Source organism: Chlorocebus sabaeus, chromosome 17 (genome assembly GCF_047675955.1).
Source record: "Chlorocebus sabaeus isolate Y175 chromosome 17, mChlSab1.0.hap1, whole genome shotgun sequence".
NCBI classification, from domain to species: domain Eukaryota; kingdom Metazoa; phylum Chordata; class Mammalia; order Primates; family Cercopithecidae; genus Chlorocebus; species Chlorocebus sabaeus.
The window spans coordinates 7,941,867-7,957,330 of record NC_132920.1 but is presented as its reverse complement, the minus strand read 5'-3'; the positions used below and the strand labels follow the sequence as shown (position 1 = coordinate 7,957,330).

The 15,464-nt window shown below is 38.2% G+C and overlaps 1 protein-coding gene across 2 annotated transcripts in view; it reads left to right on the top strand.

Annotated features, from left to right (window-relative positions):
* BLOC1S5 (biogenesis of lysosomal organelles complex 1 subunit 5) overlaps window positions 1–11,219 on the top strand; it is a 53,850-nt gene extending 42,631 nt beyond the window's left edge. For both annotated transcript variants that reach the window (XM_007973747.3, XM_007973749.3), the window contains one exon: window positions 9,367–11,219. In XM_007973747.3, coding sequence (XP_007971938.1) covers window positions 9,367–9,546 — 180 coding nt within the window. In that variant the 3' untranslated portion in view covers window positions 9,547–11,219. The remainder of the gene's footprint in view (window positions 1–9,366) is intronic.
* The last annotated feature ends 4,245 nt before the right edge of the window (window positions 11,220–15,464 follow it).

Here is a 15,464-nt window from a genome sequence, read left to right as displayed (position 1 = left end):
TGGCTGTACATTTCAACACATGCGGTTCTCTTAGCTCTCAAAATAAAAATGAAGACGTATCGCGTGCTACGTGTTACCTCTCTGATATGCTGCTGTATGATTTAAGTAGATTCAGGTGAGTGTGCACCAGCACATTAATCGCTCTGTTTTTCTAAGACATTGTCAAAGCAGTTATAGTTCTGAAAAATGGCAATTTTTGTCATTCTTGAGCAGAAGGAACTGAAAATTAAATTTTAATTTGAACAGTTTCTCTTGTCGCTTTGAACTATTTCTACATGTGGTGTATTGGCCCTGTGTATAGTAGGAAGATGACCAGATTGGGTAAGAATACCTGGCTTCTTTTATTTCTGGTATTGGTTCCCTTTACTAGCTAGCTATAAGCCCTTGGACAAATCCTTGAGCTTCCAGCTCCTCGTCTGCAAAATAATGATCTATTCTACTTATCTGATAGGTCGAAGGGTAAATTGCATTATAAAAATTATTTGAAATGACTTTGAAAATTGTATCTCACTGTCAAAATGTAGAGTAGCATTTTTTTCCTGCCAACTCACTATTTGTTTAAGATGCGAGCAGTCACTGTGTGGACAAGAGCCCTGCCGTAGTCTGTTAGAGTCTGTGAAGAAGCACTTGAGAAACCTTCCCATTGATGATTTTGCAAATTAAAAAGTGCTGTCTATCCCATGGTTTAAAAAGCACTGGCCACAAGAAATAAGAATATTTTAAGCCGAGCGTGGTGGCTCACACTTGTAATCCCAGCACTTTGGGAGGCTGAGGCGAGCGGATCACTTGAGGTCGGGAGTTTGAGACGAGCCTGACCAACATGGAAAATCCCCGTGTCTCCTAAAAAATATATAATTAGCTGGACGTGGTGGTGCATGCCTCGTTTAATCCCAGCTACTGGGGAGGCTGAGGCAGGAGAATCACTTGAACCCGGGAGGCGGAGGTTGCGGTGAGCCAAGTTTGCACCATTGCACTCCAGTCTGGGCAACAAGAGTGAAACTCCATCTCCAAAAAAAAAAAGAATATTTTAATATTTAATATGAAGTACACTTCTTTTTTTCTTTTTCTTTTTTTTTTCTCTTTTCTTTGAGGCGAAGTCTCACTCTGTCGTCGCCCAGGCTGGAGGGCAGTGGTGCAATGGCTCACTGCAATCTCCGCCTCCCAGGTTTAAACTGTTCTCCTGCCTCAGCTTCCCAAGTAGCTGGGATTACACCTGTAATCCTAGCTAATTTTTGTATTTTTAGTAGAGACAGAGTTTCGCCATGTTGGCCAGGCTGGTCTCGAACTCCTGACCTCGGATGATCTACCCGCCTCAGTCTCCCAAAGTGCTGGAATTACAGACATGAGCCACTGTGCCCAGCCTGAAGGACATTTCTTATAGATATTATGTCTAGGGGTATTTTAAAACTAATTTTTATAGAATATATATTAAAAATTAGTATTTTAAAATATACTGAAACTTTGTTTCACCAGAAGTTGGTATGTCTGTGAGACTTAGTTTGTAAGCAGACTTAGATTTGTTACCCTGATTTTCTTTCCTGAAGATAATTTAATAAATTAACCAGCTTAAAGTCATAAACAGATGTACTTCTTTGCTCAGAGAAAAGTAAAAATTCTTTACATTTTTATTAGAGCAATAAACTTTTAGTCGTGTCTTTATTTCTTTTTTCTTTTTCTTTTACTTTTTTGTTTTACTGCCATATGTAACTTCTTCTGAAACTGTGACATGCAGAGGTTTCAAACCCCACACATACACATGTGGGTACACACACACATGTCATAAAGGCAAAGTTTAATTTCTCATCTAGCCAATGCAAACAAAGCAAAAGACCTGACCTCTAACTGCCTTTTCAACCTAATGTTAATTGTTGCCCTTGGTTTTACTATTGCATACATTTTATATATTTGAAAGGTTCTCAGAACAAAGATGGGAGTAGTAATGAAATAAAATAGACTCCTGCCATTACTCATTAATTCTTTCTTTCTTTCTTTTTTTTTTTTTTGAGATGGAGTCTCACTCTGTTACCCAGGCTGGAGTGCAGTGGCGCCATCTCAGCTCACTGTAACCTCTGCCTCCTGGGTTCAAGCGATTCTCCTGCCTCAGCCTCCCAAGTAGCTGGGATTACAGGCGCACACCACCACTCGTGGCTAATTTTTGTATTTTTAGTAGAGATGGGATTTCACCATCTTGATCAGGCTGATCTTGAATTCATTAATTCTTTTATGTCAAGACAATTTGTGGATTTCTGTAGGAAGTAAACTGATAAACGTCATTCATACAAATCATATTTCCCACAATTGATATCTAAAAGTACATTCAGAAGAACAATAAATGCACATTCCCTAGTTATTTGACATGTCTTAAAAACTACCACTAGTACAAAGTTGCATTTTGGGCACTAGCAATAAGAATAGTGAAAGGAAAATATTATTGGCTTATAAAATTCACTGGCTCTTAAAAATATGCCACCAGTGGAGATGAGATGGTTAATAATATCTGTCAATAATTTAAATTTAGGTTCATGCACAGGTGTCAACTTTTGAAGCCCTGTTCAACCAGACTGGAAGTAATTATGAAGTAAATGTGAATGCTTTTGATTCACCTTGTCCACAAATATTTATTAGATCCAGTTATCCTTCTTTATGATTACTTTCATGAGAGCAACAAGTTCACATGGCTTATACATTGTTTTTAATACAGTTTGAATATAGAGTAACATATCGGGACATACTGTTCTATATAAAATCATTTTTGGCAGTTATTATACTGACACTCCTTACCAAAGGAAATGGTTTTTCCTGTGTCTCTGTAAGGCATGTATAAAATTAATGGCATGTATATTACTGGCAGATGCTCTAAAAGACCTTTTAGACCTTAGTTGGATTATTCAGAGTTTTCTCGTAGACTAGGGTTTCTCAACCTCAGCACTGTTGACACTTTGCACCTGGTAATTCCTTATTGTGGGTGCTGTCCTGTGCATTGCAGGATGTTTAGCAGCATCCTTGACCTCTATCTACTAGATGCCAGTAGCACCTCCCCACAACCTGTGTTATAATAACCAACAATCTCCTGGGGGAGAGGGGTGTAAAATGCCCTCCCCTGCCCCCCATTGAAAATCACTGACTTAGACGAATCTCTGCAGAAGTGTGTTTCTATTTTGTAATCCAGACTTCTTTTATATACCTGGTTCTAGACACCTGTCTTCAGGATTGATTTCTATTTCAAATTATCTTTAATTGGTGGAGGGCGGTGAGTGTGTGCCTGCATGCGTGCCAGTTTATTATTATTTCTTTCTCTGTTGTAACTTATGTATACATTTTACTAAGTAGAAAGAGATAACACCATTATAGTTAATTACTTTTGGTATGTAGTTATAGGTTATTAATAAATTCTCTTCATTTTCTTTTAAAGTTGGCATTTTCTAAGTTTATCTTGAAGAGTGCAATTGATTTCATTTAAGAAGAGCCCACTGAAACTTGATTTACTTTTTTTTTATTGTGTCAGAATTCATATAACATAACATTTACCTTCATAACCATTTTAAAATGTACATTTCAGTGGCATTATCTATATTCACATTGTTGTTCAACCATCACCACCACAGAACCTTTTTTTTCTAAATTTATTTATTACTGTTTTTTTGAGATGGAGTTTTGCTTTTGTCACCCAGGGTGGAGTGCAGGGGCGTGATCTCGGCTCACTGCAACTTCCGCCTCCCAGGTTCAAGCGATTCTCCCACCTCAGCCTACCGAGTAACTGGGACAACAGGCACCTGCCATCATGCCCAGCTAATTTTTGTATTTTCAGTAGAGACGGGGCTTCACCATGTTGGCCAGGCTGGTCTTGAACTCCTAACCTCAGGTGATCCACCCACCTCAGCTTCCCAAAATGCTGCGATTACAGGCGTGAGCCACCGCACCCGGCCCACAGGACTCTTTGGTATTGCAAAACTGAAACTCTGTACCCAGTAAGCAGTAACTCCTCATTCCCCTTTCTCTCCACCCCTGGAAACCACCATTCTACTTTCTAGCTCTATGAATTTGACTGCTCTAGGTTCACCGTGTAAGTAGACTCATATAACGTTTGTCTCTTTTGTGACTGGCCTATTTCTTTAGTGTAATGTCGTCGAGATTCGTCCATGCTGTACATGTGTCAGAATTTCCTTCTTTTTTAAGGCTGAATAATATTCCATTGTATGTGCAGACTACATTCTGTTTACCTGTGTCTGTGGACATTTAGGTTCTCCCACCTTTAGCTATTATGCATAACATTGCTGTAAATGTGGGTGTACAAATAGCTGTTCAAGTTCCTACTTTTAATTTTTTTGGATATATGCCCAATAGTGGAATTGCTGCTTTGTATGGTAATTCTATGTAAAAACCAAGGTTTTTATATTCTTTAAGCACAATGTTCTTACAACTTTAACCACTTTTTTTGTTGTTTTTCTGATTTCTTCATTTTATTTTTAAGGAGCAGTTTCCAAGTCATTTTATTCAGAATTTTATGTTTCTTGAATCAGTAAATACTATACAAAACAATGTCAATGTAAAAATGGCTACCATTTTCTCTCCTCTGCTTCCCCTACATGGGGACAATCCCCTGGGCAGCCTCACTCAGGAGTTTTAGGAGCTGTCCCTCCAGATTTGTTCCAGCAAATGAAGGTCAGTGACATAGTCCCTTGAACGATATCCAGAGAAACTCAGCTGGGGTGGGAAGAGCCTCTGGAATCTGGAGATAACTAGCTTAGGGAAATGAATTAGTGTTTTTGGGGAGAAGAAATGGCACCTAGGGCAAGAGTCTACCCCAAAGAAAAGGGTGTCTGACATGTTCACAGTTAACTTCTTTTGCCTCAGGAAGTGGTATTTGTTCAGAGGAAAATGTGACAAGATGTCCATGCCATCCTCACACGCCTGCTGCTCCTCTGCCCCTAGCTGGGGCCAGGTAGCAGGACAGCCTCTCAGACAAGGTCAGCAACATTGAGGGGCATCTCCTTAATGGAGATGTTGTAGGTCTCCATGTCTCGATGGGTCTTCGTGTCATTTGTCACCATGAACTTTGATGACTTTGGATGGAAATCTTAAAAAAGACATTCTATACTTTTATGTTTTTTAAAAAATTTATTAAATGTTACAGAATAATTTTGTAGGAATCAGGCATTATTGAGAATATCCGACTTTATATAATGGTGAATATGGTGATGTCATTAGGGAAGGAGAAAGAGAGATACTGGGCTGTGTTTCTGTAGCAGCCGCCCTCAGATACTGTGTGTTTTAAGTTTTTCTATCTGCCTCCTCTTTTGCTATAAGGCTGATGCCTGTTATTCTTTCCTTGTTTATCAGCCTTTTCATTTTCTAACTTGTGATTTTTTAATAGGGTGTTGTCTTAGAAACCAGTTAACTAAGCTGGTTAGAATTGTATATAATGTAGGTCAAATAGGCTCAGAATCAGAAGAGCTTTTCATGAGCCCTGCAGTATTTGTAAATGGACTTTGTAGTATCTTTTTCTTTTGGATAACTTAAAGGTCTTACCACGTTCTCAACTAAGTTTCAGATAAATGTTATTTCCAGGTAGCTGGGTTTTATTTGTATGTAAAGACCGCAGTATTGTCAATACATGAATGTATAGGCGACTCCCCCACCCCCGTTTTCTTTACTAATTGTTGTAAAGAATGTAAGAATGGGCCGGGCGCGGTGGCTCATGCCTGTAATCCCAGCACTTTGGGAGGCAGAGGTGGGTGGATCACCTGAGGTCAGGAGTTCAAGACCAGCCTGGCCAACGTGGTGAAACCTTGTCTCTACTAAAAATACAAAAATTAGCCTGGTGTGGTGGTGGGCGCCTGTAATCCCAGCTGTTTGGGAGGCTGAGGCAGGAGAATCGCTTGAACCCGGGAGGCAGAGGTTGCAGTGAGCTAAGATTGTGCCACTGCCCTCCAGCCTGGGCAACTAGGAAACGATAGCATGGAGTGACTGTAAGAACTTCTTGATAAGGAAGCAAAACTAGATTTTTATTTGGATTTGGCGATTGTCATCTTTTAGCTTATTTTCACTCGGCCTACAAGGCCAATAAGCGATATGCCTGATATGAACAGGCTACTTGAATATGTTTATCTTTATTCATAATATTCTGAAACTACACAATAGAAATACTGATCTTTGGCAGTGTCTTATTCACTAATATACTGCAGTATCTTAAAGGCTGTTCTTGTAGCCAAATGGTTAATAATGGCTACTTGGAGGATTTAATTGAATATAGGAGTGGAGGGAAAGTCTGTTGCTCTTGAGTTGTCTATATTGTTTGAATTATTACAATAATCTGTTGCTAAAATTATTAAAATTAAAGAGCAAAAACTGAAATGGCAGGGGGATAAAAGTAAAGTGATCTGCCTTCTAGATGCTTCGCTTGTGATTTGTATAATATTTACCTTTTATTAAGTTCCTCAGGCACTGAGCTAGGAACTTGACATGTTCTACCTCTAGTCTTTATAAGTATTATTTATGGATGCGGAGTATTTATTTTCCTCATTTTAAAGTTAAAGAAACTAAGTTGCTCAGCATCATACAACTAGTGACAGGAAGACCAGAATTTGAAGCGAGGTTTATATGCCTGCCAAAGCTACATTTTTCTTTATTGGGCTGTACTGGATAAAATGCATTCTGGTTGGGAAGGGGAACACGGGCTGTTGCCTTGTGGTCCACATCACAGGGTCAGCTGAGCCAATGATGACTTTTTATTTACAAAGAAATGAACAAATTAAATAACATCTGAGTATGCATGTTTAATATTCTCTGTGTTTATTAAAACACAAGTAAAGCTAAATATCATTTTGATGAAGTTTATCTGCATTTTTTCTTTTTCTAGTGTGACTGTGGCTTTTCTCTTAGACTGTAACAGTTTTTTCTAAAGTTCCATCAGAATAGTTCAATAAACTCTTCATGCATCTTTTGAAGAGTTATAATCTATAAGGCTGAAAAGTTAAAATAATTCTTTGCATTTTGTTTAACCTGTTTAACAAATTTATTGGATGAGGTTTACTCCTCTCTCCCTACCACTGTAATATCTGTTCAGATCCCAAGTGTCTGTGGGACATATTTTAGAGCAATGTTTGACTGTAAAGGAACAGTCAAATATTTTAGAGGAATGTTTGACCAAGAATTTTCAGTTGGAAAGAAGTTGACGTGAGTCTGAAGTTGAACAGTCTTGGTGCTGAGGAGCTTCAGATCAGCCTAGCAAAAAGGCTCTCACAAGAGCATTTGTCTTGTGAAAGAGATTTTTAGCTACCTATGTAAAACTTCCTCTAGAAAGATCTGATTTGTACTCTGTGATAGAAAAGGCGTAGGTTTGGGTATCAAAAAGAACTAAATTTGAATCTACAACCAAGCTATTAGGTGAATGACCATGGAGGATAAAAGTGTCCTTAAGCCTTAATTTCTTTGTCTGTAAAATGAGAGTAATGTCATCTTAAAGGAGAGGCTTTTAGAAGTAGCTATGCAAAACAACTAGCAGAAATTTGCATTTTATGGGTACTTAGAGCACATTGGTTTATTCAGCCCTTCATCCTGTTTGTCATCCTGACCCAAATGAGAGAGAAAATAGAACAGCAAGAACATGATGAACAGCCTGAAGATGGTTTCTTTTTCCTAGTAGCTGTTTTTCTGGTGGCTGACATCTGAGTTAACCAGCATCTGAGTACACTGCGTGTCCCTTTTTCATTCAAGTGCTGGAATTAATATGCCAGAATTAACAGTGACTTTGGGTGCTTTGTAGAGGGGTGTGTGTGTGTGTGTATGTGTGTGTTTTGTTTTTGTTTTTGAGACAGAGTCTCGCTCTGTCACCCAGGCTGGAGTGCAATGGTGCAGTCTTGGCTCACTGCAACCTCTGCCTCCCGGGTTCAAGCAATTCGACCTTGTATGTTTTTATAGTTTGCATATCCTAGTTTTTGTTTGTTTAATAGAACCTAATCTGTATCAAAACTTAACTGCTAATGACATACATGTAGAATAGTTGAAATAGGGATGTAAAGTTATTTTTTCATACTCTCTATTTAGATTTTTGTTGTACGTATTCAAAGTTGATAATTGAAATTATACTTTGGAAGGAGGGAGAAAACTAAATTTATACCTTTTTTATTTATATAGCATTTTATCTGTATTACTGTGGTGCTAGAAAGAAAAAGAAAAAACCTTTCATCCTTATATAGCAGTATTAAGGAACATCTCAAGAACTGAGACATTTGACGCAGATGTTTGAGATGTTGATTTGCTTTAAGGACTAGAACTGACCCAGAGGAGATTTATTTATTTCTTTTTTTTTTTTTGAGAGGGAGTCTCACTTTGTCACCTAGGCTGGAGTGCAATGGCGTGATCTCATCTCACTGCAACCTCTGTCTCCTGGGTTTAAGCAGTTCTTCTGCCTCAGTTTCCCGAGTAGCTGGGGTCACAGGTGCACGCCACCACACCAGCTAATTTTTATATTTTTAGTAGAGACAGGGTTCTGCCATGTTGGCCAGGCTGGTCTTGAACTCCTGACCTCAGGTGATCTGCCCGCCTCAGCTTCCCAAAGTGCTGGGATTACAGGCGCGAGCCACTGTGCCCAGTCCAGAAGAGATTTCTCGAGTTCTCCTCTAGTGACTAATAATTTATGATTCTTTTTAATGCACTTAAAAATATTTTATGTAAGACAGACATTTTGACTTCTTACAGCAATGATTCTTTTAGCATGTATTTTTTAAAATTGGTTTTAAAATATCTGTAGTGAAATGGTATTTGAGGAGAAATAGAAATATGAAAAAATACTTGGATTGTGTTTGATTTTATCGTTTTATACTATACGCTTTAAAAAAAAATTTTTTTTTTTTTTTTTTTTTTTTTTGAGACTGAGTCTCACTCTGTCACCCAGGCTAGAGTGCAGTGGTGCCATCTCAGCTCACTGCAACCTCTGCCTTCTGGGTCCAAGCGATTCTTACGCCTCAGCCTCCCAGGTAGCTGGGACTACAGCCATGTGCCACCACACCCAGCTAATTTTTGTATTTTTAGTAGAGACAGAGTTTTGCCATGTTGGCTAGGCTGGTCTCAAACTCCTTACCTCAGGTGATCCACCCGCCTTGGCCTCCTAGAATGCTAGGATTACAGGCGTGAGCCACTGTGCCCAGCCTGCTTTTAAAATTTAGGAAATGAGAATATCCATGTTTAATTTTAATGAGAGAAGCCTTAGATGTCTCTAATGTGTCATCTTTTTTTGGATATTATAACACAACTTTTTCCTTGTGACTTCCCAGCTGATTGTTACGGTAACCAAATATCAAGAGATAATGTTATGAAATTATTGTCTGGAAAATGTCATGTGACTTTCTAATTTTCTTTTCTCAGATTCATAGTGACCACTTAGTAGCTAGTGAGAAACAGCATACGCTCCAGTGGGACGACTTCATGAAGGAGCAACCCAACAAAAGGGCTGAAGTGGATGAAGAGCACAGAAAAGCCATGGGGAGGCTTAAAGAACAATATGCTGAGATGGAGAAAGACCTAGCGAAATTTTCAACTTTTTAAGAACTTGAACCACAACAATCACAAACTAATGTTCACCTCTCTCCTGAAAAATATTCCCACCAAACCATTTAGCCTCTGCTTCAAGCTTAGCAATATATTCAGTGGCACTCTTGTATCAGAAGAAAGAAGCTCCTACTGGCATTCTGATTGGATGTTTAAAGAAAGGTGCTACATCTTTCCAGCTTCAAGTGCCTATATGATTATTTGAATGAAGAGAAGTAGGAAGGACAATGGAATAAATGTACTCTTTGTTAGTCAGAATTGATCATCTTTTCCACTGATTAGCTCAGAGAACTGTAGGTATAGACTTCTTAAAAAGATCATTTAATTCATTTCTATATAGGGTTAACGATTGTTTATTGTTGTGGCTTAATGGGCAGGTATAGAAGCTAGCTGTCACAGCCTCCTTGGCTGTTGGAAGAACGTACAAAGTGTTACTGCATGAGTAATGTAGACCAAAAAAAAAAAAAAAAACCCAACTGTCCTTGGAGCAGAGATCTCATTTCAGAGAGGTGAGAGTGAAAACATTGTCTCCACTGCAGCAAAGATGGCCATGTTGGTATTGGAACTGCCTCTTGGGAAGGGTTGCTCATTTTAAGTGCAGCGTAATGCCCCGGGCTTCCGTGGATGAGAAGACACATGTTAAGTTTTGTGGCCTTCCAACACTTAACTATTTTCAGCTTTTAAATCATGCTTAGTAAGAACAGCTTACCAAAAATATATTTTGACATTTAGTTTTTCCAAGAACTATAATCTTGCCCATAGTATTTACCTCATTTTTGTGTCTGTTTTGCTGTGGGTAAGCTTTATAAGATAAATACTATCTATACATGTTCGACTGTTTAGTGGAGTAATCAACAAAATCTGCCAGGGAGTCCCTCTGGAACCATATAAAGTTCCTGGCTTTGAATGAACCAGAAGTGTTTGCCCACATGGCAAATGGTCCATGTTAAATGTAAATCCTTTTTAGTGCTAATGTCTGTTCTCATAAGCAGGTATATTATGATGAAACATGTACCAGTTCTGTCATCACTGTGATCTTTAAAAACCTGCATTTAACAGTCTAATTTGAGGCTGGGTGCAGTGGCTCACACCTGTAATCTCAACACTTTGGGAGGCCGAGGCAGGCGGATCATTTGAGGACCAGGAGTTCAAGCCCAGCCTGGCCAACATGGTGAAACCCCATCTCTACTAAAAATACAAAAATTAGCCTGGCGTGGTGGTGCACGCTGTAATCCCAGCTGCTCAGGAGGCTGAGGCACAAAAATCACCTGAACTTGGGAGGCGGAGGTTGCAGTGAGCTGAGATGGCACCGCTGCACTCCAGCTTGGGTGACAGAGTGAGACTCTGTCTCAAAAAAAAAAAAAAAAAAATCTAACTGAAGAACTAAGTTGATTTTTTATTTGCCATAAACCAAGCAAAAGTAAATGCAATAATTTCAAGAGATTTATGGTAAACGAATTTGAGGTATGGATAAATCTTTCACATATTTTTTATTGCTCTTTAGTAAAGAAAGGCACACGAAAGAAAATATCCAGCTTTCTTGTGTTATCTCAGTGTGGCGACTGCAGAAAATTGACAATGCCTGCCTGTGTAAATGTATGGCTTACTGTCAAAGCTTCATTCTTGGCTGCATGTTGAAAATGTGATTAAACTTAATAGAGGAGATGAAATAAGTATTTGAGATTTTTTTTCAGTTACACTGAACTTCTGCCAACTTTCTCTATCCGCTACTGTAGGCTTGACAGGCTCATCAATCATTTGCTGGTACCTGGACTAAAAAGCGTACTTGCTGACACCAAGGCATGTTGGAATTTTCTTAATTCTCTTTCAGTGGATGGAAAAAAAAATACTTCCAAAAATATCCCACACATGAAAAGGGAGGGGAGCCTTAAATGAAAATTCCCTTTGTACCGTGGACACTTTTTGGAATGCGATTAATTGCCAACACATCATTGAACGAATGCTGTAACCAAGAAATTAAGATTGTATGTGTGAGGGGAATATATTCTTAACTATGGCTACCCAGCTTGTATAGCAAAGATTTCTGATAGTTTGTGTTCATCTCATGTGAATAATACTTTATCTTATAAGTTTGTACATATTCCATAAATACCTAAGGGACTTCCTAAACCAAAATGAATTGATGGGCTTTTTGAGCTTTAGACATTAAGATACTCAGTTATTTCCTTGTAACATTTTTAACTATTCGGCATAGCTTCTATAAGAGTTGGTTTATTTACCTTCCTTTTGATATTTTTAGTGGTGAACACTTTTGCTTCTGTTTCCCAGTTGCCAAATCACTCTTAATATGTATTTTATTTACATGTAAAAAATAATTTTAATAACTGCATAATTTGTAACATTTCTTTCCTTTTTTTTTTTTTTGAGACAGAGTCCCACTGTGTCACCCAGGCTGGAGTGCACTGGCGTGATCTCGGCTCACTGCAAACTTTGCCTCCTGGGTTCAAACAATTCTTGTTCCTTGGCCTCCTGAGTAGCTGATATTACAGGCATGTACCACCATGTCCAGCTAATTTTTGTATTTTTAGTAGAGAAGGAGTTTCACCATGTTGGCCAGGCTGGTCTTGAACTCTTAATCTCAAGTGATCTGCCCACCTCAGCCTCCCAAAGTGCTGAGATTACAGGCATGAGCCACTGTGCCCAGCCAGTTTGTAACATTTCTGCTGTGTTTATGCTGTTGAGCAGAGATACTATGGGTTCTACGTAGCTCATCAGATTACTGTAATGATCAAATGAAATAATGTTTTGTATTTTTAAAGCACCATAGAAAGATTTAAGTTCTATGTATTTTTAATTTTTAATTATGATTTCTTTCTACACTAACATATGTATGAGGCTTTTTTTCCCATTTCCTAGCATGTATATTTTTAAATTTTATGTGTATTGATTTCTATTTTAATTGAATTTGAATTGTGGACAGAAAATAGGTACATGTAAGACTGATCTGTTAATATTTGTTGAGATTTGCTTTATGACCTAGATTATAACTTGTTTTTGTAAATGTTTCATGATTGCTTGAAAAGTATGCTTGTTTTTTAGTTGTTGGATGTCCATTAGACCAAAGTTGTTATGTAGTTCAATTTTTTTCCATTTTACTGTTCTTTTGTCTTCTACTTGATCTCTCAGACTCTGAGATGTGTTGAAATTTTCTATTCTAGTGAACTTACCAATTTCTCCCTATAATTCTGTCAATTTTAGTTTTATATATTTTTATATATTTTGAAGTCTTGTTACAAGTAATTATAAATATATACATACATATAAAAATACATAAAAATATATTATATTTATATAGATTATGCCAGCTAGCTAGATTTGTAGGCTAGATCTTTTTTTTAATCTTTCTGTTAAACCTTGCTGTTATGTTTTAGATATGCCCCTTAAAAACTGTGTGACTGGGGCCAGGGCAGTAGCTCATGCCCGTAGTCCCAGCACTTTGGGAGGGCGAGGTGGGCCGATCATGAGGTCAGGAGATCGAGACCATCCTGGCGACATGGTGAAATCCCGTCTCTACTAAAAATACAAAAATTAGCTGGGCATGGTGGCGTGCACCTGTAGTCCCAGCTACTTGAGAGGCTGAGGCAGGATAATCGCTTGAGCCCAGGAGGCAGAGGTTGCAGTGAGCCGAGATTGTGCCACTACACTCCAGCCTGGGTGATAGAGCGAGACTCTTTCTTAAAAAACAAAAAAAATGATTTTCTTTCTTTCTGATCATTTGTCAGCTAAGAAGTTCAATCCATTTACATTTGTCAGAATCACTGATATATTAATATTTATTTATATCATCTTATTTTGTGCTTTTTGTCCCACCTTTTCTGTTTCTTGCTTTCTTTCAGCTTGAGTTTTTGTTTTGTTTTTCCATCTACTTTTCTTCTACTTTCAAAGTTAAACATTTCCCAGTTTCCAAATCACTTTTGATATGTATTTTATTTATATGTAAACATTAACTTTTAATGAAGTGCTTAGTAGGAAATTTAACTTGCATCGTTAACAGAATCTAAAGTAAACATCTTTACTCTCTTCCTGTACATTAGAGATTTTTGTACAAAGTCTGATTTATCTCTTCAACTTACAAATTGTTGCCTGGAATTCTAGTTCTATCTCCGTTTAACTACAAAAGTAGTTATTTTGTACAGTTAGTGTTTATGTAGATTTACCTAGAAGTTTACTATTTTATTATCCTTGAAAGTTAGCTAGGTATACGATTATAGGTTAACAGCTGTTTCTCATTCTACTGTCTTCTTGCTTCCATTGCTGCTTCTGAAATGACAGTTGTCAGTCTGATCAGTATTTGTAGCTAATCTGCCTTCTTTCTCAAGTCATATTTAAGATCTTTATCTTTAGTGTTCTACAGTCAAATGTGGCCATACTACAGTATGTTTAGCTGCATATTTCTTTTCATTGTCCTGTTGAGATTCATTGAGATTCCTGAATCTGAGAATTGGTAATTTTCATAAATTCTGAAAAATTCTCAGCTACTGCCTCTTTGAATATTGTATCTCCCTCGTTCTCTCTATTCTGTCCTTCAGGAAATCAGATTACACTTCCATTTTATGATCTCACCGTCCTCTCAGTATCTCTTAATCCCTGTTTCATATTTCCCATCTCTCTGTCTCTAGGTGTTCAATTCTGGATAATTTCTTTAAATCTATTTCCTTATTCTGTCTTCACTCTATCTCTAACCTATTTTACCCATCTATTAAGTTGTTAATTATAGTTATTATATTTTTTGATTTTCAGAAGAGTTGTTTGGTTCTTTCTTAAACTTTCCTGGGTTGCCTGGGATAGTTCCATTATTCCCTCTTTTTCTTTTCTTTAAACACATTAAAAGTACTTATTTTACATTCTGTGTGTGGTAATTTCAGTATTTTTTGTGGATCTGAATTTATAGTTTGTTGCTTGTTGTTTTTGCTGAAACAAGTTTATGGTGACTAGTTTCCTAATGTGGTCAGTCATTTTTTATTTGAAGTTCACATTCCTCTGAACTTTCTTTTCGGAGATTTTTTAAAAATTTCCAAGTATAGTCCTACAGAGATGATTTTTTTTCCCCTGTAGCATCAATTTGTTTCTTGCGACACTACAAACCACAGACCCCTTCAAAATCAGTTTTCGCCTTGGATTCCCTGTCTCTCCCTTTTCTACTCCTTAAGCTTTTGCACCCCCCCCCCCACACACACACACACAATATGGATGTCAGCCCTACACACCTGTGACTGTTGGCTGTGATGAGGTGTTCCCAGAGGAGACATTTGTCTTCCTTTGTATCTCTTCTTGAATAATGAAGAAGGGTAAATTTAGGTGTTCTCCTAGTTTGCTTCCCTAACCCTAACCCTCTGAGGCTTTACAAATCCTCCTGCTCATCCAGCTCAGTCCTTGTCATGGACTGAATTTTGTCTCCCCTGGATTCATTGAGTAAAGCTGTAACCCCAGTGTGACTGTATTTGGAGATATGGCCTTTAAGGAGGTAATTAAGGTTAAATGAGGTCATGAGGTCATAGGGCGTGGAAGTGAGACCCCAGAGCACTCTTTCTGCACATAGAGGAAAAGTCCTGAGATCACACAGGAGGGCAGCCATCTGCAAGCCAGGGAGAGGGGCCTCATAGGAACCACATTTTTCAGGACCTTGACCTTAGACTTCTTGCCAGCACATCTGTAAGAAAATTAATTTTTATTTAAGCCACCAAGCCTGTGGTGTTTTGTTACGGCAGATGGGGAAGTCCCTCACTTTGATTCCTGTCCCTCACGCAGGTATGGCTTCTAACAAGTGGGGCCTTCCTAGGCTGCAGGGATGGGGACGCCTTTAGGGCAGTTATCCAGAGCTCAGTTACCCTATAGAATGTGCCTGTCTCCTGAGCTGCCTTCAGTTGTTTTCACTAATTTGCCTTAAATTCAAC